A 23,286-nucleotide genomic window follows, 5' to 3' on the forward strand; every position below is an offset into this window, starting at 1 on the left:
TTAATAAGTGATTAATTGTTAACTAATAAACTTTTGAAGTTTTAAATATTACCAAATATTAGATACTAATACGAATTGAATTTTTACAGTTTTGTAAATTGTATTAATTCTATGATAATTATTACAAGCTTATTTGTAGATTATTAAGGAGTAGAAATTGCATGTATTACAACTCTCCGTTGTTTTGCGTTACTTGATACATAATTTGTTTATTCCATTTCTTTGTCCATATTTTTGTAATATATAATGAAATTTTTATTATTTTAAATAGTCAAAAATTTTATACGAGTACTTTGTATATGTACATATCGATTGGATACGTGCCGTTCAATTGTACGACGAGCTTTTGCGGCTAAGAGCAAAGCTTTCGATCCTTGGCAACCAACGCCGTTTCATTGACCACAAACACTGCAAACTGCAGCTTAAGGCTGCTCTGTTGCAAATTGGAGCATGGCTCTCTCGTTCGCGCAGTTAGTAACTGCATTCTATATATCCTGCTCTGCTATTACTCTGAGTTTCTTTTGGATGGACCTACTTAATGTAAAATGATGGTTCTATTTAGTATAAAATGAATGTGCATTTGCTACTATTGCCCGATTAATTATATTCGATTGATACTGTATTCCATAAAGATATAATTTTCTTTTTATTACAGATTTTCTTATTGCAAAATTTTGTATATTACATGATAATGTGTGTTATATTGAAAATATAAATTGTATAATTACAAAAATTAATTAATACATTATTTGTATCAATTTATTATATAATAAGATTATATATATAATATGTATAAAATTTCTTTTTTATATTTTAATTATGATTATTAATACTTTCATATTTTAATTATGATTATTAATACTTGATAATTACTTCATAAATTATAGGCAATACGTAATGCAGAATGATAAGAGATTATCTGTAAGAATGTGATTATAATATACACGTGAAAGAAACCTGGTAAATGCTCTAATAGGAAGCCCATTCAATTTGGAGAGAAAGAATCGATGAAACGACCGCGAAAATTACATGAGAGATAAATTAATTTATTAAAATATTTTATGCAAAAGGATTTATATATATATATATAAATATGCAGATATTTAAATGAAATTGGCTATTTTTAATAATTACGGCATACCAAATTCTACATAATTAATGCAAATAAAATCACGAATAGCAAATGCCACTCGCTTAACTTTAATTTTTCGAACATTCATCTCTGTGCTTTCCGTCATATTTTTTTATATGTTATTAAATGGAAATTGCATATTAAATTCAATTTAATTTGATACCTGATTACCATAATAAATCACTTACGGATTTGTAATAATTTTATAATTTTAATATATAAAGAGAGGACACACAGACACACACATAGTAGAGTAATATACATACATATAGGTATATCTAATAAGTATATAGTAGCGATAATTAATATAAATTCGATAATTCAGATTTCAATTGTTCACGCAATCTATCGATAGATTAATAATAAACTAATTGCACAATTCGGTCCAATCGCGTTATGGATTTCTTCGTATATCATTGTAGATTGTTTATTATTTTTCATTTGCGTTGCAATAATAAGATAAACAAAAAATAATAAAAATAATGAGGGAAGTATATTTCTAAAGTAATAACGTAACGGGAAATGGAATTAAAGAAAGGAGAAAACAATAATAATTAGGATTACTGATGAAATTCCAGCGAAGAGTTTCTCGTTCGCCACAAAGCAAATTGTCTATCGCGTCGCGATCAAGCTGTGATATCGTGCACCGTAATCACGGCGGCGACCATAGAGGCCTAATGGATCTTTTGATCATTGCCACTGGACACGTGACCCGCAAACCGCGCTACGTTACGCCGCATGCAAAATTCAATTCAGCGCCAAGATCGATCGATTTACACGAGAGGACACTGCAGTAATGACTGCACACGTGAACGTACAAAAAGTGTCATAAAAAGAAAAATATCTCAAAATTTTCTCGAAAAGTGGAAAAAATGAATATGCATTGATCTTAAAACGTGTTATCTTTTCGCGATATTTTAGAAAAGCAAAGTATACAAGATAGTTCTCGAAAAATCACACATATATAATTTTAAATTAGATTAAATTAAAAATCTAATTAAATAATTAATAATTGATTAAATCTTATTTACATTTTTTTAAAGTTAAATTTAATTAAATTTCGAAGGATAGATGTTAATCTTCAAAGGGGTCCAAAAGCCTTTCAATTCGGTATGCGTTTAGATCCAATATAAATAAATCCTCTTATCGCATCAAACTCTCGATAACGGGTCTCGGGACGAGCTCATTAAAGCGAAATCTCGCTCGCTTTGGAAGCTTCTGACCACGTGAAAGTCGGCTTCTATTTCAGGGGCCTTTTATATCTTCAATTACGCTTCACCTGTCGTCAGCATCTTGCTGGAAAACGACATTGCGTATCCCGATAGCCAAATAAAGTCTTCGAGCTCTCCTTTCCTTCTTTATCTCTTTTCTATGTCGAGCTTTCACTATAATATCGCTGCAAATGATGACGAATGAATGTCACACGACAATCGCGTCGACGCATATATGACACGATAAGGAAGAAAAACGACGCCGTTCCCGGTGAGAAATCACGATCCTAAACTACCCTTGTGAGAAATTTTGGCTTTCTGTAAATCAAAATAATCGTCGGCGACATAAGACATCCGAATTTGTTCGATTAATCTCGATTGCTTCGTTTAAAATGCCTTGCATGGCGACGACGCTTCGGATTTTTGGTTCATAATTTAATTTGATTTAATTTAACTATAAGCTTAGTCATTTCTAGTTCTATTCTCTACAAAGGCCAAAATAATTATCAGAGAGAAACACGAATGATCCGAATATAAATCACCTCAATCAATACTCTAAACGACAAAAACCACGTATAGGTTTTTCTTCATGGTATTGTAAACTGTGTTCTCATTAGTCTTATCATTAGGACACTCGCTATAGTTGCATGTTGTTTGGAAATCAATACGCATACGAATGTGCGTAAATAATATGTATAGTTTTAGTACATCACGGTTGTACAAATTCTTCGAAATTTGGTCCATTTCCAGAATTGATTTTTTTTAGCCCACTGTGAAATGTTTTTTTTTTTATATCTTTTATATTTCTTGTGTATTTTTATTTATTTTTAAGAAGATTTAATAATTGTGGATTAATTAGGAGAATTATTTTAATCAGAAAAAATGTTTTGTTCACAAAACTAAGACATTGAAAGCGAACGGTTTATATAAGATTCAGCGCTTATGTAAATTAAAACATTCAAATTTAAAATATATATGCGTATATATATGTATATATACAGAAAATCATATATAAAAAAATTTTTTTTTAAATTATTTTCTGTGATATAAGAAAATTTTAATTTTACTTTTTACATACATATACATATTTTTTAACTTTTCTTAACTATTTTTCTTCTAAATAATGGATAGTAAAATTTAATACCAATTAACAGAAATTAAATAATTAATTAGAATTACAACTGGCACTTTGGACACAATAGCTTTTACTCTAAAAAATTTTTTCTGTATTATATTTTTTTGTGTTTCGTAAAATTATACAAATTGTGTGTTTTCAAAAATATTTTCTGTTTCTTCAAATCTAAGAGAATTATTTGGACAATTTTGTGAATTGTATTTCTGACGGATCACTCTCTATGTATATCGCTCAAATGAGAATACATACACACGTGACATAGTTTTGCTCTAAGTTTCCGCTCGCTCGTTTCTGAAGAGAATCGAAATAGCGTGCATTTCAAAATTATCTGGCTAGGGGAATAATGACGTCGGTTGGAGCACTATATAGCGCTCGATATCACGAAGAATAGAAGGGCTTCTTGCTTCAGGCTAGGTTTTGTGGCTGAAGCGACGAACAACCCATGAATCACCTCCATCAACATCGCGAACAGTGATATATCCATCGGCAATCGTCGATTATATCGAGCTCTTTATTAAATTTCTTTCGAGTGAAATATCCTGACTATTCGAACTATTTAATTATTTTTATTAAATTCTACATTTTCACAGAAAGAATCTTTTGAAATTTTAAATATACATGTATATCTACAAATATTAATATTCTACATCTAACGATATTCATATTTTATGTGTGTATAATATTGCAATTTCAGATCCAACATTGATATTGTAAATATATAATGAAATCGAAACTAATGTTTTATAATTTTGAATGTTTAATGACGTTGACGTTAATCTAACAATCTGTCGTTATGATAAAGTTCGGAAACACTGTATAATTAAAAACTAACAATAAGTATTTTTTGACATATATAATAAAATTTTTTTCTCTTTATAATAAAATGCTGATGTATCACAATATACCATAATAACGAATGAAAGGTTGCGCTCATAAAAGGAAATGATTAATGCAATACGCAACATACAGACGCTTTTATTAACCGCTTTCGATTAAAATGGACGAGAAAGATCCGATCAAATGTGTTTTTTTTTTTTTTTTTTTTTTTTAACAAATAGTAAATTGATATCATTATATTTGTCAATCCGCAAAAGCGTTATTCGTGAAATTTGCATCCAGACATTATTTTCAAATATAACGAATATGAATAAAATAAAAGGAAACAAATATAATATAAAACGAAATAAGTAGTAACATAATAAAATGTAATAAAAGATGGAACTAAATATATGAAAACAAAACTGGAACGATTAAAGTTAATTTCATAAAATATAAAATTGAATAATAAAATAGTAAATTTTATGAAACAAAATAAAATAATAAAATATAAAATTTAAACAATGTAAACAAAACGCAAAACGTATTTCTAATTAAATGTATAATTTTGAAATCTTTTCAAGATGAGAGACATTTATGACCAAAAACAGATGATACTATCATGCTTTTTCGTCAAAATAAGTGACGCAGAATGATACAAAATGGATTATTTAAATCAGTTTTGTATTTTATATATTTTCCTCTCGATTGATATCAAAAATACTCTTGAGATCTTTAAACGGCTGAAAAAGCTGCGTAATTATATTAGAGTACAAAGCGACGTTGGAGGACTAGATATTCGTCAAGACGGAAAATATTTCATAAACGTATTACTTTTTCTTCACAGAAATAAAGATATATTTTTATGCAATTTTAAAAAATGCTGTACGTCTTGGATATTATTAGAGAGAAAGAAACAGATTGATGCAAAAGCTTTGTCATATTTGTCAAATAAAATAATTATATTTGTTAAATAAAAGGAGGAAAAATAATAATAGGAGTTTAATATTGAAAAAAAAGGAAAGGCTTGTTGTCAGTATGTTTAATGTAATATAATGTAATTAATATATAGTATAAAAAGCATAAAAGAGGAGGGTGAATAATATATGCTTTATATCTATGTATATTTCATACATTTGAATTGAAGCTTGTGTATAATATTTACAAAATATTTAAAATAATATTTGATTAATAAAAATTAACACCATAATCAAAAACCGATTAAATATCAAACCTTCAAAAATATTCGAATATTCTAAATCGATTCTTCATAAACATTTCTTTTTACCGCAAAATGGAATTAACTTATCGAAAGAAATGGCAATAAAATAACCAATGTGACTTTAAACTCTACTAAAGAATTAAAAGCCGAAGATCTCCGAGGGAAACAGAGATGTTCAGAAAGCCGAGAAAACTTTTGCCGCTATTTCGCACGACGTGCAAAACGTCCGAAACTTTGTCCTAGAAACTTTATAGCGGAGATATACCACTTCGTGATTCTATCGAAACAATGAATAAAATAGAACGAAAGAGAATGTGTGCAAGAAGCGTCACGGGAAATCAGTTGCCGAAAAGTTGCCGCTATCATTTTCTCAGACAAGTCAATGTTGAGATCGACGGGACTTCCTTTCTGTATTCTGTATTTCTACGAAAGCTTAAGAGTTTGAGAATGTTGACAGCGCAAAATGAATAAACTTTGCAACATGTTACAGGGATTGCATGAATAAAAAATTTGCGAGTTCCACGGGGAACAGCGGACAGACTGACGGAGGAATAAGAGTATCGATGGTGGAATATCGATGCGCTGTCTCACGCGTCAAAGATCTCCTAAGGGTATCAGGAGAGGAAGATAGAGGATGAATGGGAGCGTCATTGATACGACGCAGAAGGACTGCATCGGGAAACCCTGTCAAGAGTATCTTGATCCGAATTCTGATCTCGGGATTGGCGTGAAATTCACTACTCTCAGCAATTCAGTACATAGATACATAGTATCATTTATTTAATAGGATGGTATACAATATGAATATAACATTATTTTACTAGATATATAACTTTGGGTATTTATTAATGTATTTTTACTATCATTTCTTTATATTCTCACATAACTATATTTTGTTTTCATTATTTATATATTTTTATTTTTTATTATCTTTATATGACTACTTTCTTTTTAGTAAAAAATATGCTTATTTGATTCGGTTTTTTAATAATGGAATTATGGAAATTGTGAACTCTGTATTATAAATTATGTATGTGATAAATTATTTTTCTCGTGCTTTACCTCATTGTAAAAGGCTGTTTTTCTCTTGCATAACTTCAATCACCTTCATGCATTTAAATTGGCTTCCTGAGCATGTCCACGCATGCTAACATACATGTTCTGCATTCGCAACGGACGTAGAAATCTCACACAGCTTTATCAGTATGTTTGATGACATAAAAATTTCAATGATACTCTCTATGAGGCAGAACATATAATTTTTAATTTATTATTATGACATCCCATAAAAAAAAAAGAACAGCAGAGAGAGAGAGAGAGAGAGAGAGAGTATTTCAAAAATGCAATTCTTTTATGGTAGAATGTTTCTCGAATTTAAAGAATTAATTGTTTTTATTAATGACAATATTGAGTTATTTATTATTTTTGAGTGATTAATGATAAATAACGAGTAAATAACGATCAATTTAAAAAAATATATGGAAAGATTAAAAATTAATTTTTGTTTTAATTAAAGAACTATTAATATATTATTTTTTTACAGAAGAGATAAAATTTTAATTATAATAAATTTCAAGAAAATTGTTAACTAAATTGATTAATTGAAACAAATACTAGAAAAATAATAATTACTAAATTAATCAAAATTTTAAAAATAATTCTGAGATAAATTAGATGAAATGAAAAATAATCTTGTGTTCTAAATTGAAAAAAATAATATTTTAATTTTTTTTTTTTTTTTAAGAGAGAGGAGAAAATGAGCTAATTTCATAAATGTGTGACGAAAGATTAAAAGCATCCATATGCTACGATCAGCAGCTGCGATTTCGTCGCGTCATCGTATTTCCGCTATGCATCTGATTTCCGACATTAATTACTCGACGAAGCATACTACCGTGTCGGGAGATGCGGTCTTTCAAGTTTAATTGTACGAATAATTGGATGCCGTATATACACGACATCGCGTAAAAGCCAATGACAATCGGAGGATTGCACAGAAACGGGACGCGTTCAATCGCGAGAGAGTGGAAGCACTTCTCAACAAAGAAGAGCCTCCTTAACGTAAACTGGAACGCGAAATTATTCTTAAGATGCAGTTAGGTTGCTCGTTAAAGCTTTGCCTCTCGCAATCAGAGTTTTCCTGCGAATTTAGAAACGGGAACGGAACTAGAAATCGATCAATCAGTAATCTATTAGATGTACTGAATCGCACTCGTTAGAGTAAAATTGAAGTACATATATACAGTAACTCGCAAAACATGTTTTAAAATTTTTAGACTTATATTAATTTAGAAGCATATTATTTATATCCATTAACGATATATATAATAGCTATAAAATATTTTTCTATATGTGCTCTTCTTCCATTCATAGAAAAATTTATAGCAATAAAATAAATCTCCTTTTTGCATTCCAAGAAATAATTTATTTTTATTAAATATTGTAATTAAAAAGACTTTTTATATAAATTTTCAGAAAAAGAAACAAAATAAAAATTTTATATTATATTTTGTTTAAAATTTATAACTTTAAAACGAAGCATTGCTGAATATTTTCAAATATTCTGATAAAATATTCTTTTGTTTTATGTTTAGAAAATACTACATCGTGCATCGTGTTTCTAAACCGCTTGTAACGTGTTGCATACATTCGTAAACCAAATATAACTTTTCAGCCCGTCAGTCACGATCGATTTTGTGAAATTTATAACGCGCTCCCGCAAAAGCGAGATGCAAAACTCGTTTTCCAACGTGACGCTGAGTATCAGTTTTGGCATCAAATCCAAAACTGGTGCAAATTGAAATCGTCAGCAAACAAGACACAATCCTGCTTTCGAAGATAGTAACTCGTTTGGATTGAAAGCGTCAGAGTCACTTGGCGTGCTGAAATTTGACATGCTGCCCAGCATAACTCTGGCATAAAATTAAATACGAGATATCGCAATGTGTGATGTTATCATTATAATGTTTTCATCGTCACATAATGTATAACATGTTTCTCTTTATTAATAATGAAGTTTGATTTAAAATTAAATTTAAAATAAAAGTTTTCATCGAATTAATCCACATTTACGTCAATCAAAAATGCATAATGTGAAATCGATATATGTAATTTTCTTGTTATTTAAGATTAAATATCGTTTCGCGAATCGCTATGTGAAAACTCCAGTTATTATTTTGGCGTTTGCAAATACCAAAATTTGAGAGCGACATGAAATTTCTATTTCATCCTATTTGCATTTCCTCCTTGTCCGCTTATAAACGAATGTATGTGGAACTTTGGCATTTCTGTATGTGGAAGTAACTCTGGCATTTCGTACTCTTTTTTGCCATCACAAAACTAAAATTTTCGTGATGTGTGTAATATATATATGTAGAATTAAATATGGCCTTTTAAAAATCAGCATAGCATATTAAAAATTTGTTAAACTTTCGAAAATATTTGTTGGATAGAGGTATAGTGAATTCAAATGAAACATTAAAGATTTGTTGCTTAATGTTTTATCGACTATCAAGTTGTATTTTTATACTTGTCAAAGCTTCGGCGGATCTTTTGATAGTCAACACAGTGAATTCGAGAACGACGCGAAATTTCCATTTTACATTTTGCGTTCGTATTTTCCCATTGCCGCTCATAAATGGACGTCACAGTGTCTGGATGCATTCAAAGTGCGGCAGAATTACGTGTGTGCACGAAGTGCGACGGGCACCGCGTTGCATAAAGAGTATGACACGCGACCTTCCGCGGATATGTAATTTATGAAAATATATAAAACTAGAAAAAAACGCAACACAAGGTCGCGAGTCGCAAGCTTCATCGATCGATCGTGAAAAAAGCGAAGATAACATCGTTCTGACAAAAATAAACCTGAAAGATGTTATTTTTATCAGTAAAAAGAATCACAGTTTTTAATTAAAATTGAATTATTTACTTTGCTGTAATGTAGATCACATTGTATGATAAAATTGAAAACGAAATTACATGAAAAGCAAGGCGCAAAAATTATATTGTAGAAAAGATGCTATTATTATTATTATTTCATAATTAAAATTTTTTTGTTGGATGAAAAGGGAGGATTTGGAAGCTAGTAATAGTGCGCAAGCTGCACAATACGGGGAAGAATGGCGAGGGATTATTTCGGAGTGCTTCCTTCCTCTCGAGAAGCACATTTGTTGTTGGTCGGCCACTCGCCTATACCTTCTTTCGCGCCTTTTACCCTAATTGGACATTCAAGAACAGCACGAGGTTTTCGGGAGCATCTTTCGGGAAGAAACTAATGGCGAGTGCTCTTTTTTCTCTCTTTTCCTCTTTCCTTTTCTTTCATGAAAGTGCCTTTTCGAGATTTAACGACCACGTATCATCTAGCTATTCTAACAACACAATAACAGCCTCGCTATCTTCTCGGATTTTATACATTAGGTTGTTTGGCAAAGAAATATTTGAAAAAAAGATTAAATGATATGACAAACGGCTATTTAAATCTATCGGAATTTTCGTCCAATTATATTGTTTACATAATGTAATTAAAACTGATGCTCTCTCTATTATAATTTTAAAAGTTAATATGAATTTAATAATAAAAAAAGAAATACAAAAATTTAATCGAGGAAGTTTACATAACTTATTAGCTATAAATCTTCTAAATAATGATCGAGAAATTCATCATTTTTTTCTCCCGAACCATTCTTCATGTTCGGTCAAGAAAAATACTAATATCAAGAACTTCTAAAGAATCGTGCATAAATTTAACATTCTATTTATAGATTAAATTTTATTATTACATGATAAAATTATATATTTTTTTATCATTAATAATGATGTATTAAATTTCAATTTAGAACAAAGTTTTAAGCATAGAAAAAATGATGAGAGTATCATCACTGAATAGATCCTTCAGTGTCAGTTTATGAGAAATATTTATGATCTCATCCATCTTGCGAATATATCATAATATTAAACACCAAAATGCACTTGCAGTTTTATAAATAAATTGATCACAAATACATATTTATCAAAATATTAGTCAAAATCCGTTTTTAACTTTATCTAAACTAATTGCAAATATATCGAAATATTAAAAATTAAAATCTCTGCTTATAATTCCATCTATATATCAATCAAAATCTACAGTCTATTAATTTATCTAATTGCAAGTATTTGTCAGTATCCTATAATAATAATTTCTAATAAGACATTGAAAAAGCCACTCACCGATACATCATGCGCTCCTGACGATCGGCCTCTTTATAAATTCTGGAGTACATCGCAATCATGATTATCCCCGGTACCCAGAAACTGACGCTGGAACTAACGATGGCATAGAGCTTGTTGACTTGAAACACACAAACATCCGGATAGGTCCGTCTGTACTCCAAGTGTTCCTTCGTGGTATACCATCCGGCGAAGATCGGTAGGAAGCTCATAACGGTCGGGGAACACCACACGACGCTCAACATGGTTCCCAGCCTAACGTTCGTCATGATTAACGGATAGTCCAGCGGTTGAACGATTGCGTAATATCTATCGACACTAATGCAGCATAAATGAAGAATGCTGACAGTGCTGAAGAAGACATCCAGCGAATTCCATACATCGCACATGAAGTATCCGAATAACCATCGTCCAAAAAGCTCCACGGAAGCGTTGAACGTCATGGCGAACAGCGCGACCAGCATATCCGCCAAGGCCAACGATACCACGAAGTAATTGGTGATTACCCGGAGCTTCCGGTGTCTCATAACCGAGACAATAACCAGTAAATTACCAAAGAGCGCGCAGAGGATGATGAAGCCCATAATGAGACCTTTGATGGTTAATATTAGGATGTACTCGACCTCATAGTAGTTTTTGCTGGTGTTGCGTTGTCCGTGGTCCGTGGTATTATCCAAGTCCTCTTCCAACGTCTCGTTAAATCCCATTTTGACGAGCTGTTTTTTTTTTTCTCGCTTCTCTCAACTGGCTACCGTCGTTCGACGGCTTCTTTTTCGTCTTTTCTCGTTTCTTCTTTGATGTGACGGACGAGAACGGCATGTAATCGGTCCATTTACAAATGTCAGGTTACGATTTTGCCTGAGCGATGTCGTAAATTTCGAGATTTTTCAATTGCAAAATGATTTACTCGGAATATTTTGTAATCCGCCTGTCGATAAAGCCCATTCTGAAGAAATTAAATAAAAACGCATTTTGTGCGTGTATGAGCTCCGTTGAATTACTTGGATTGATATTTGAATACTTGAGTACTTGATTCGAGATTCTAGAAAAGTACTTCGTATATTTTTGAGCTATTCTGATGATTGTCCGTTTAGTCACTTATTTTTTTTTTTGCAATTTTAATTGTAGTTTTATGCAGTTGTGTTGTTAAATCTTGTTCCGGGTAAATTTCGAGCTGACGACGAAATGATATTTTCGAATGCATTTTTCGCAGATTTTGCAGTGTCCTCGCGCAATAATAATCTGCAAACAAAATATACACAAATGTGCATATATAACATGTGTACAACTAAATATAAATAACATAAAACATTTAAAACTATATAAAATTTTATTTTTATATATCTATGTGCAAAAGTATTTTTTATATTTACGGATCTATACTGAAAAGAGAATTATGAAGTAACTTTAGATTAATACTTTTTTAAAAAGTATAATAATAAAAGGTTCTTATTATGTTTTTCATGTGTGAATTTTGAAAGTAAGTTTGAATATCGAGTGAAATAAACGCCCATATTTTTAATTTTCAATTTCTTTTTTTACATTTTAAAGAAACTTTATTTGTCATTTGCAATACGATTTAATTTAATTATTGTAATGCATTAAATGCTAAAAAAACGAGAGAGAGAGATAATTATTTAATTAATAATGGATAAATATTACACTGGTAAAAAGTATTGAATTTTAATAATTTATTATTAAGAAAATATGTTTTTGTTTTTGTACTCTACGCAAAATTAATATAACTTTTCCTATATTTATTAATTGAGATTTAATTAAAGTATCTGTGGGACTAAGATTTTAATCAAAATTATTTTACTAAAGAAAATGCTTGTCCATGTATTTTATATATATATATATATATATATGCGATAATATAACTTTTTATTAAAATTATACTTAATTAAAAATGATTTATTCAAAAGCCTGCGATATTAAAACATTTAATTTTTATATTATTGGAGATATAATACAATCTTCTCTCATTTTTTGCAATATTACGATGTACTTCATCAAAGTTTATTAATTAAAAATTAACAAATGTTTGGGAAAATATTTCAATAATTTTATTGTTGAAAGAATTTATGTACACATACACACCATAGACGTATAATACATAGACTGCGCGTCTCTACATTTTCCGTAGTCAGAATCAGAATGCGTCAAAAAATAGAAAGAGATAGCTGCGATAGTACGATCACCAATCTGTCTTTTTAACGATCTAACGATGCGTGGTGGGGTAAAGAAGCCTTTGTTGACTTGGAAACAGAAAAATAGAGGGGATAAAAAGACGAAGATAGAATGATGATACAAAGCATGCTATCTCTGTCTAATATTTGACGACTCCCACTCCTTAAGACTCGGATATACTATGTCTATGATATACACACATACACATACACATACATATATACAGAGCATGTTATACGCCTCAGAGTTTGATGTTTGTTCTTTATTTACATATGGTTGTATATATACGTATGTCACGCACATACCTATTCACGTGACGTGATTCTAGCGAGAAGGTAATGAAGGTGCGAGATGATCCGTGTGTCGTCGTAATATCTCTTGAGATACGATCGCAATAAATATCGGAAGGAGCTAAACATTTAATATTATAAGTATAGTGCAGTTTCTAACACACAAATTAATATTATTAATAGACAGTAGGTATTAATAGACAGTCAATATATCATTTACATATTAATTACTTGAATCGAATAACCATCATCGCGATACTCTTACGTATCCAACACACAAATTCCGCAAATATACGTATTATTAATAGACAGTCAATATATCATTTACATATTAATTACTTGAATCGAATAACCATCATCGCGATACTCTTACGTATCGTTTATCGCAGGAATTAACTAAATAAACAACCTGATAATCACTAATTGTAATGATAATCCAGAGACACGATCATTCATCGCGAACACCACACACAATTAGAAATTTTCAGTTCGCATGATTAATTAATTTGCACGACTATGATGCGAAATCATGAAGCGTATCGATGATTATTCATCAAAACAATATCTTTTGCGATATATCTCATTTTAAGTAAGAATCAAAATGTGACGGAGAAATTATAAATTTATAATTTGTTAAATTTTAATATATTTGAAAGTTTGAAGTTTAAATTTGAAGTTTCAAATATCATTAATTGCTGTAAATTTGCCAGCAACCAAATTTGATTGAATTTCTTTATCGTAAATATTCCAAATAATTTGGATTATGCAGAGTCAATATTTAGATGTGTTTCAGCATGTGCGAGTACATAATCCGCGTTAAAAGGCCATTGATTTATCGCAGGAATATACTTGTATGTTCTACGCAAAATTGGAATTACACGGGGATCGCGAGAGATGCGCGAGAATAACGAATCGCAACAATACGATCTAATGCTAAAGCAAAATATGTACATTAGGCATAATGAAAATAACAAATGCAAATTAATATGCGGTTGAACATACTGTTCATAGAACAGCTTGTGAAGTTTTATTTTAAACTCGCGATCTAGAATTTAATTATTACGACGTCATCGAAATTACGCCACATGAAAGAAAATTCAATTACCATGAGCGACATATAAATAATATTAACAGTATTAATTCTCGCTTGAACAAGGTATAAATAGTAATGAAATATAAATAACGATAATAAATGTGTAGAATTTAATAAATGAATACTGTAAATATATAACGATAACAAATATAATATTTAATAAACATATGTAAATCGAAATGTTATCAAAAACATGTCACACAAAATTGACATAATTTTTCTCATGTTTAATATTTAATCAGGATATATTTACTTTTTCTCATTTTTCATAAAAGAGATAATCCATAAATTTTCTAGATTTTTTATTCAAGTGTATTAATACACATGCAAATGTTTAAAAAATATTATGATCTTATTGTTAATGTCAACGTCATAATAAAAATTTTATTAACACAATATCTTAATATTTTATTTTTTAGTATATGTGTGTCATATATATTATAATAATTAGCACTTTTTTATTATTAATATTTTCAATTATTAATTTTATTAAAAGTTATTTATCTGAGAGATATAAATTTATGATCTTTTATTTTAGAATTTTGTTATTTTTGATTTTGATTTTTATTTAAAGAACTTTAATCATTTATTATTATTATTATTTTCTAATAATAAATGGGCACTAATTCTAAGACTGACTTTATTTGTTTCGAAAATATAGTTTTATAAATATAAGGTTGTCCATTTTAGTTATACTCTTACCAACTTATAGCTTCATACTTATATGCATCTGTGCTATTTTATATTCACAGAAGATATAAGAAAATAGATCTAAAACGAATGTTCAGTCGATTGAACGCGAGAAAATTCTTTATCATGTAAAATCAATCAGGCTGAATGATAGAAAATGAAAAACGATAGAATAATGTATCACTGACGTTTCTCGTCACATTAAAAAAGTTACGTTTCTAAAAAGCTTGCTTCAATCTATCAGCTCTTCTATTTTCGTACAAGTTAAATTAAAATATCGGATGCAATCTTTTTGCGACCGTAATATGAAATATTTTATTCGATATTTATAGATCCGCTGAATACAGAGTGTCCTAGATTCATAGCTAACTTGTATTTATAGATTCTCTAAATAATTTGTTGATTTATCTGGAATAAAAACATCGATGTAATGCATTAGTAATAAATCTTCTATTTTGAACATCTCAATTATTTTTTTCAATCAATCCAATAGGTAAAACTGTTCTAGTTAAATTTTTTAATTAATCTTTTTGTTGAAAATTTATTACTGAGTAAGAGATAAAGAGAAATAAAAAATTATTTTCTATATATAAATAAAATTTATAATAAATAAAATAAAATTTGATTAAACGATATAATAATTATGAAAAATCCTAGCGTGTATTTCTATCTTTACAAAATTATTCCGAAATAAACTTTGACATTACTTAAATAAAAATGCAAATAAGAAGATGGAATTGAATAGAATGAGCTTTGCTTATGCGAAAGATTAATGTATGTAATATTTTTATTCACGATATATTGTTAAACTAATTATATTCGCGAAATATGAAAAATTAGAAAAAAATTGTCTTGAAAATTTCATCAAAAATCGGCGACGATCTCAATGAAAAAGAAGGAAAATATCCTATAAAAATTTATATACGAACATTTGCGCGCGTTTTATTGTGTCATGAAAATTCTGCAACGACGGAGATGTTGACGCGCGAATAATTTTTCTCACGCGAAAAAAATCGCTCGGCTCTTGTTATTAGTTCGACTAATAATTTCCCGGAACACGAAACGTGTAACATAATTGTTAGCATGGAATAATTACGCAAATCACGGCCGTTTGAATGCAATTTGTGCGCTTAACTACACTTTTTACATTATATCCTGTCCATTAATAATTTTATCACAAAACGATTTTCTCTTCCTCTCCTTCTCTCTTTCTCTCGCATATTTCTAAAATTGTAAAAATTTGTATTGGTTATCTATAATTTTAAATATATTTTAATATATTTCTTTCATTTTTTATGGATAATCTGTTATCAGTTCAAATAATTTTTTATCTTGTGATGAAATATATATTTTAATCTTTGTTGTTTAAAATATAATTTGAAAAATTAATAAAAATTAATCATATTATTTATCATATAAAAAATTATTAATAATTAATATATATTTTAGTATAGCAAGTAATTACTATATAATCACTATATATTCCAATATTTTTAGAAATAAAGATGAAGACTCTACATATATGTTTAGATATTACTATTTTATCGAGCAAGATGCTATGTCGCATCTCTTGAGATATCTAGAAGACTAAGAAGAAAATAACTGGAAAATAAAAGAAGGAGAGTTATTAAGAATCGATAGCTTTGAAGGCACCGTGCACGGCAATTTGAACTGTGAAATACGAAGGTAAAGTGAGGGTACGTTAACGTCGTGAAATCGGCTTACCTCATTTCGCTTTGCTTCGCGTCAGATCAAACGCGTGCATGTTCTACTAGCGCGGCTATAAAGTACCATCGTCGTCACCATCATCATCGCTGTTGTTTTTCGCGTTTGTGCTATGAAATACGAACATTGTTCGCAATACGAGGCGTTGTTCGCGAAGCACGATTTTTGTTTTCATAACGCGATTTTACATAATATTCCGGACTTTTGCATCGAGCAGCGTGAAGAGCGCGCGTGGATTCGCGCCATCTTCGACGCGAACTGCGGTGTCAATTTCAGAACGAATATTGAACAATTGAAAAGGTGGTGCGCAACGTCAAGTTGAATTAACATATAAAAGAATAAAAAATTGAAGTTGAATCAAAATAAAAAGGAATAGAAATATTTTGTTGAGCGTGTGCATCACACGCAAATATAGGATTAATATTATAAATATATGTATATAATCATTTTTCTTTCACTTTTTATTTCCAATTTTATACCATAATTTTATAATTAGTTTTATATATATTTTGGATATTGTAAAGTTGGCTGTGTCTTTTCTCGCGTCGAGTTAAACACATGGATATTTCATTGACGCGATTACAAAACATCGCTACTCCCGCCGTCTTCCGTCATTTCCTTATTTCCGTTGCGAGATATGAAATTCGAGACGTTATTCGCGAATCACGATTTCCGTTTTCGCGACGCGATTTGGCGTAATAGTCCGGACTCTCGCGTCGAGGAACGCACATTCTCGCATCATCGTCGATATGAACTGCTTCATTGATTTTAGAGCGAATGTCGGACGATTTAAAGCTACATGAGATATGGAAAATGTAAATTTAATACCTTTATGTTATATATATAGCTTATAATTATATACATTAATTATTCATTTAAAATAAACAAATAATAGATAGGATTTTTTAAAAATTACAACTCGTTGAACTTTAATTACAATTTGTTATATCTAATTATAGTTTGCTTTATAATTATTAAAGATGTCATAATGCCATAAAAAAATAAGTCGAATAATAATTTTTACAAACTATAATGAGTGTATTAAAAATTATTTCGCCTTTCTGCAATCTGGTTTTATATAATATATAATGTACTATTCGCTGGCGCTATTTTGTTTATATTTGAATGTAAGATTATCTTATGTGAGACAAAAATATCTGAAAAATTTAGGAGGCATTTTACAGTGAATCATGAATGCAAATTTTGCGGATATTTGAATTTGAACCTAGACGAGTTTTAGTTCGTGAAAAACGGCCAATCGCGTGGTACGCAACTTTATTCAAATGACGGTAATAGGATTCGCGAATATGGAAATTTACGACCAAATCTCCGTGTAGAACACGACCGAACTTCTCGTAATAAGAAATCGCGGAAGTGAATAATGCACGATGAAACTTGAAAAGTTTACGTATTTTTAAAGCATGAACTCGTTAGAAAGTCAAAACTGTGTTGTTAAATGGCTTCGTGATATTTCTGTTGGAAAATCATCGAGCACTTGTAATATCACATTTTTCCAGCAACGTATAGATCAGTTAATATAAAGAATATAGTATATGTGAAAGAAAAGCTTAAAATTAATTAAAAATGTGAAAAAAATTATGCATAAATATACTGTGAAATTTTATCGAAATTTTTATTTTTATTAGAATTTTTATAAATATTCTATTATATATGCCCTTAAAAAAATTAAATAACCAAATTTATATATTTATTGATATTTTTAAATTAGCACATTATAAAATTAGAAACTTTATATCGAAAAAAAATAATATACATTTTATATTAATTTTCTATATATATTATATAATAATTATATTATAATAGATAAAATATATGTATTTGCAATTCTTGCCTGTAATAAGATCTGTACAAGGTCATTGGCATCGACTATCGTAATCCTGTTTCGTCTTTTTCTGTAAGTCGAGAAGCTTTACAACGCTAAAATATGTTCTATGCTTAGGGAAAAACTAGCTTCTATTATTACATTTAGTTTGCCATTTACCACAAGCAAACGAGTATTCAAGCGTATATGGTACGTGTATGTTATGTATAACCAGATTACAGAAAGATATCACGATGCCTTTGATAACCACACGACACTGACAACCTTTTGAAAATTTTAAAGGCAAAATAATTTTCTCGAACAATACACGTTATAGCTTAAAAAAATTTTTTTTCGACAATTTTTTAAATAATTTATTAATTTAAAATTATATTAAAAGTAATTTTTATGTAATCTTTTATTAATTAATTTATATGTATTTCTTTACATTGAAATTTATTTTTATGGCATTATAACATTTTTATTAATTATATACCAACTATAATTAAATATTACAAATTATAATTAAAACTTAAACGAGCTGTAATTTTTTTCGAATTCTATCTATAATATGTTTATTTTAAATTAATAATTAATGTATATAATTATAAGCTTTAAAAAAATGTTCTTGAGCGAAAATGACGACATTTTTTTATCTAAAAAATTAAAGATAAAGTTTTATGTTGAATTTAGCCCTGAGTTTATAGATCATATATGAAAGATGGGATTTTTAAATTGGGAAGATGAGTTTTACCGCGCGTTATGAATAATAGCAAACTGGAAGCTGTTTATATTCTCGGCAACTAAAACATAATGGAAATAGATGAGCAATAATGTGTTTCAAGGTAGAGGCAGCTCTCAACATTTATATGTCAGCCACATCGAAAATCGATCGACATGTATAAAACAAACGCGACGCGATTGTTTTAGCCGGCAGAAAATTTTGCCAACTCACGAAATAATTCGACTCATTGCACTTGCGTATTTATTCTGTTACGTATTACGAATACGCATAATGCGTGATCGATGTAATCATGAAAAAAATTTCAATTATTGATACCGGCACAATCGGTTCGAATATTAGCATCAGCTTGTTTTTCACTGTTAGATATAGATTTATCTCATATCACTCTATCCTTTTAAATCTTATATTATGTGTTTTATACGATTACGCTGAATATTAATTCAATAATATTTTTATATATATGGATCCATTATATTCATTGCACTTGTCGAATTAACGTAATAGTCGTCGATAAGACATGTCTGATCGTGCGATTCCAAAGATAAGCAATATACATAAATTAGCTAATGTTAGAGATAAATACCCGAATACACTTGTCATGGAAGACGAATAACATTCGTATTCCATCGATATATTAGCTGCATTAAATATATAGACAATATCTTACCTCAAAATTTTTACAGCTGGTTCTCGTTTCCCGATTTAGCTACTTCCAGCGCGTCTTGCCCACAAGAGAAAATTGATTTACAGTATTTTAGTTCATGACAATTCCACTCGTATAAATAAATAATGTCACTATGTCTTTTACGCTGATTAATCGAGATTCCGGCAGACAAAGACATCTTCCGTTATTATACGTTTGACATTAATCGATTTATTATTTCTTTGTCGTTACATTTATCCCTTCTGATATTTTTTATTTTTAATTATATTTTTATTTAATTACTTATTATCTCTTCATTTATATATATTCGATTTATTTCTTCAATCATTTGATCACATTCTGCTCGCACTGGGTGTATTTGTATGTGTTTATTAAGAAAGTGAAACCTTTTGTCTTTCGATGGAAGGTTAGTGGAAAAGCGAGACATTGTGCGACACAAAGTAAATTTCATTGAGCTTATATTATATTGAATGAGTAGTCAGTATTGTTTGCAAATCGTCTTAGCGGAAATACGCGACTGAGCCGATGAATTAACAGCCTTGCTATTACATAATATACTGTATAAATACTGTTAATTCGTTTTATTTACACAGCTTTATCTATGATTATGAGTAGGATTATGAAATTGCATTGATATCTTCGCTACCAAAAATCATATATTTATAGCATCATGATTGCTTAACAGATTATTTATATATAATAACATCATATATACACCAATTTTCAGTTAAAATTGCAGTATTACATTAATAATCACATTAAGGGCCACACACACGATAATTTTCTTTTACTATTCTGATTTTATATAAAAAAATCTTTTTTAAATTCTGTTTTAGACATGAATGATCAGAAAATAATTTCTCATTTCGATGAATAATATAATCGGAAACTAAGTTTTATTTATATCAGTTTAAAGTTTATACTTTTAAATTACATTAAGAAAAGTAATCTTTTTATCTGTGTTTATGGCCATCTCTTTTTCACAAGTAAATTAGTAGCGAAAATATTAATTATTAATGCCATAAATATTTAAAAAAATTATATCTGCGATTAATTAATCGCATTGTTGCTTTGAATTGAAAATTGAAACGTTAAATGAAATTTGTACACGAAAATATCGGCATATTTCATTATTATGGATAGTAAAGCATAGACAACGTGTCACGTATGATCATATCGATGGTTAGCATAATTACAAAATATATCTATCGAATTCTATTATTACAATATTAATGCCTTTGATCTAAAACAGCCCCCCTTCTCTCAATTAATTTATAATTTATTAAATAAATTTTCCACTAATAGTCCGTCAATATCCATTAAATGACCACAAAGAGCATTTTCAGACGCTTTCTCAGAGCGATAAAATTGAAACGTGCGATCTACATGAATGAACACATAAGATCGCCGATGCGTATTAGAAGTTATCTCCTTTGTAAACATTTAGTGCACCGTCATCTTGAAACTGCACAAAGTCGTACCTCGTCATAGTACTCACACCATCACAAATATCACAGGACACACGTGGTTCACAAAATTAGTAAAGACAGGCTTTCTATCTTCTCGAGTGTCCGCATGTACTTAACACATCGCAGTATGAACAGGATCCTCTTCGTCTTCATCCGTTATCCGTCTTAACTCACATAAGAGGACGTAATATCAATTCCATGCTTGTCAATTTTTTAAGACAAGAAGACGTATTCTATCCAAGTATTGACGGTGCGTAGGATTGAAGGTCACTGATCATTGATCACGAGCAACAAGAAAAGTATATATAAATCATCGATATGATGAAAGCGGTAACGCGCAAAAAACGATTGACAAATTATCCGTTTTGATTAAACAAGAGAGATGTTTTGGCTAAATGGGATGATAATCTTCTCCAGCTTAAATAAATTAAATTTTGCTGGAAATTAATGCGCAAATATCGTGAATGCTGATTATTGGAAATTTGAATAGAAATTGTTACGAATTATTAAATTTCATGAAACTCACTCCAGGGCGTATATGATTATCGCGAAATTAGAATCATCAGTTTTGATTTATCGAACAAGAATATCTCTTCGATACAGTAACTGTTATAGTTTTCACTGGCAATCACATCGTCAATCTATTAATTAAAAAAACGTCTTTAGCATTTCTTTATAATATCCACACGTAAAAAAATGAAGTTTAATTGTCATCATTCGTCTATTAAATATGATATCTTTCGCATTCGGCAAGATAAGGAGCGGAAGATCAGAGTTAGAACGTCAGTCTTAAATACTTCTCGGATTCAGTGACTCATACTGACATCATGATATCCAGGAACAGTATATTGAAATTAGACCATCGTCATTGATCTCTTCAGCGTTGGGATACGTATCTTTGAGTCGATACCTCAATTTATCACTCGGTATTTATCACTGCAGATTCTTTTTACGCGAAAAAGGATTTCGCTTTTACTCTGTAATTCTTCTCGCGATGATGGATAATCAAGGACTCCCATCGCCACGTGTGTTACATCGCGTGTTGTATCTCCAATTTCCGCGAAATATTTATGAGAAAATTCGCATATCCCGGGCTAATGTTTTGCTTACATGACGAGAAGACTCGAGTGTGTCCGGAGAAAACAAAAACGTATTCTGAGCGAGTAATTGAACGACCCGACACATAGTATGTGTGGCTGACACGGCTCGCGAGGCCGCAGTGAACTGTGGGTGGTTGCTTCAGAGGCTTTCCCGCTTTCCACCAGCGACGCACCACCGCGCCACCCTGTCTCTGCGTCTCTCACCCTCGCCCTCTTCGTCCTACATCGAACGGCAGTGCCGCTTCCACCTTCTCGAATCCCTCCGCCGCCACCCTGATCCGCTCTCTCTCTCTCTCTCTCTCTCTTTACCAACGAATTTTCGATCTCACCCTCTTCATCGTACTTCCACCACCCGAACAGAGAAAGGTGGTTTTTCAACGTCCCGCGCCAACGAACGCCCATGTCCGCCACCTCTGCGAGGTCGAGAGTGAATCTAATTCGCTAAAATCGAGACGTCAAGTCTCGGATCAGATATCAGGCGGATATTGCGATTATCAACTATTTTTGGAATATCTATATTAATCCACTAAAAGCCTATTCAATATCCAATTATACAATATGAGATATATCATATTTTAATACAGAATATAAAANTAAGAATTTTTTATTTTGAATTATTAATCGATTTATCAAAAACTGTAATTATAAAGAGAATAGTAAAGAATTTTTTTTAATGATATAAACAAAATATTTTTTATCTAAATTAAATATGAAATACAAATTATATGATTACATTGCTCAGATTTGAAACGTCAACCATAAATATTTTAG

At 30.1% G+C, this 23,286-nt stretch overlaps 1 protein-coding gene across 15 annotated transcripts in view; it reads right to left on the reverse strand.

The window, feature by feature from the left end:
• LOC115243173 (octopamine receptor beta-1R-like) overlaps window positions 1-22,726 on the reverse strand; it is a 45,531-nt gene extending 22,805 nt beyond the window's left edge. The window contains exons 1-3 of one of the 15 annotated variants that reach the window (XM_029819947.1): window positions 22,526-22,723; window positions 19,950-20,294; window positions 10,728-11,969 (exon numbers count right to left, since the gene is read on the reverse strand). In XM_029819947.1, coding sequence (XP_029675807.1) covers window positions 10,728-11,434 — 707 coding nt within the window. In that variant the 5' untranslated portion in view covers window positions 11,435-11,969; window positions 19,950-20,294; window positions 22,526-22,723. Of the gene's footprint in view, window positions 1-5,366; window positions 6,712-10,727; window positions 11,970-13,222; window positions 13,329-19,949 lie in introns of those variants that run through there. The other 14 variants (XM_029819945.1, XM_029819944.1, XM_029819943.1 and 11 more) reach the window with 14 other exon arrangements.
• Window positions 22,727-23,286: the final 560 nt, after the last annotated feature.

This window comes from Formica exsecta, unplaced genomic scaffold (genome assembly GCF_003651465.1).
Source record: "Formica exsecta isolate Colony F162 unplaced genomic scaffold, ASM365146v1 scaffold696, whole genome shotgun sequence".
Classification (NCBI taxonomy): Eukaryota; Metazoa; Arthropoda; class Insecta; order Hymenoptera; family Formicidae; genus Formica; species Formica exsecta.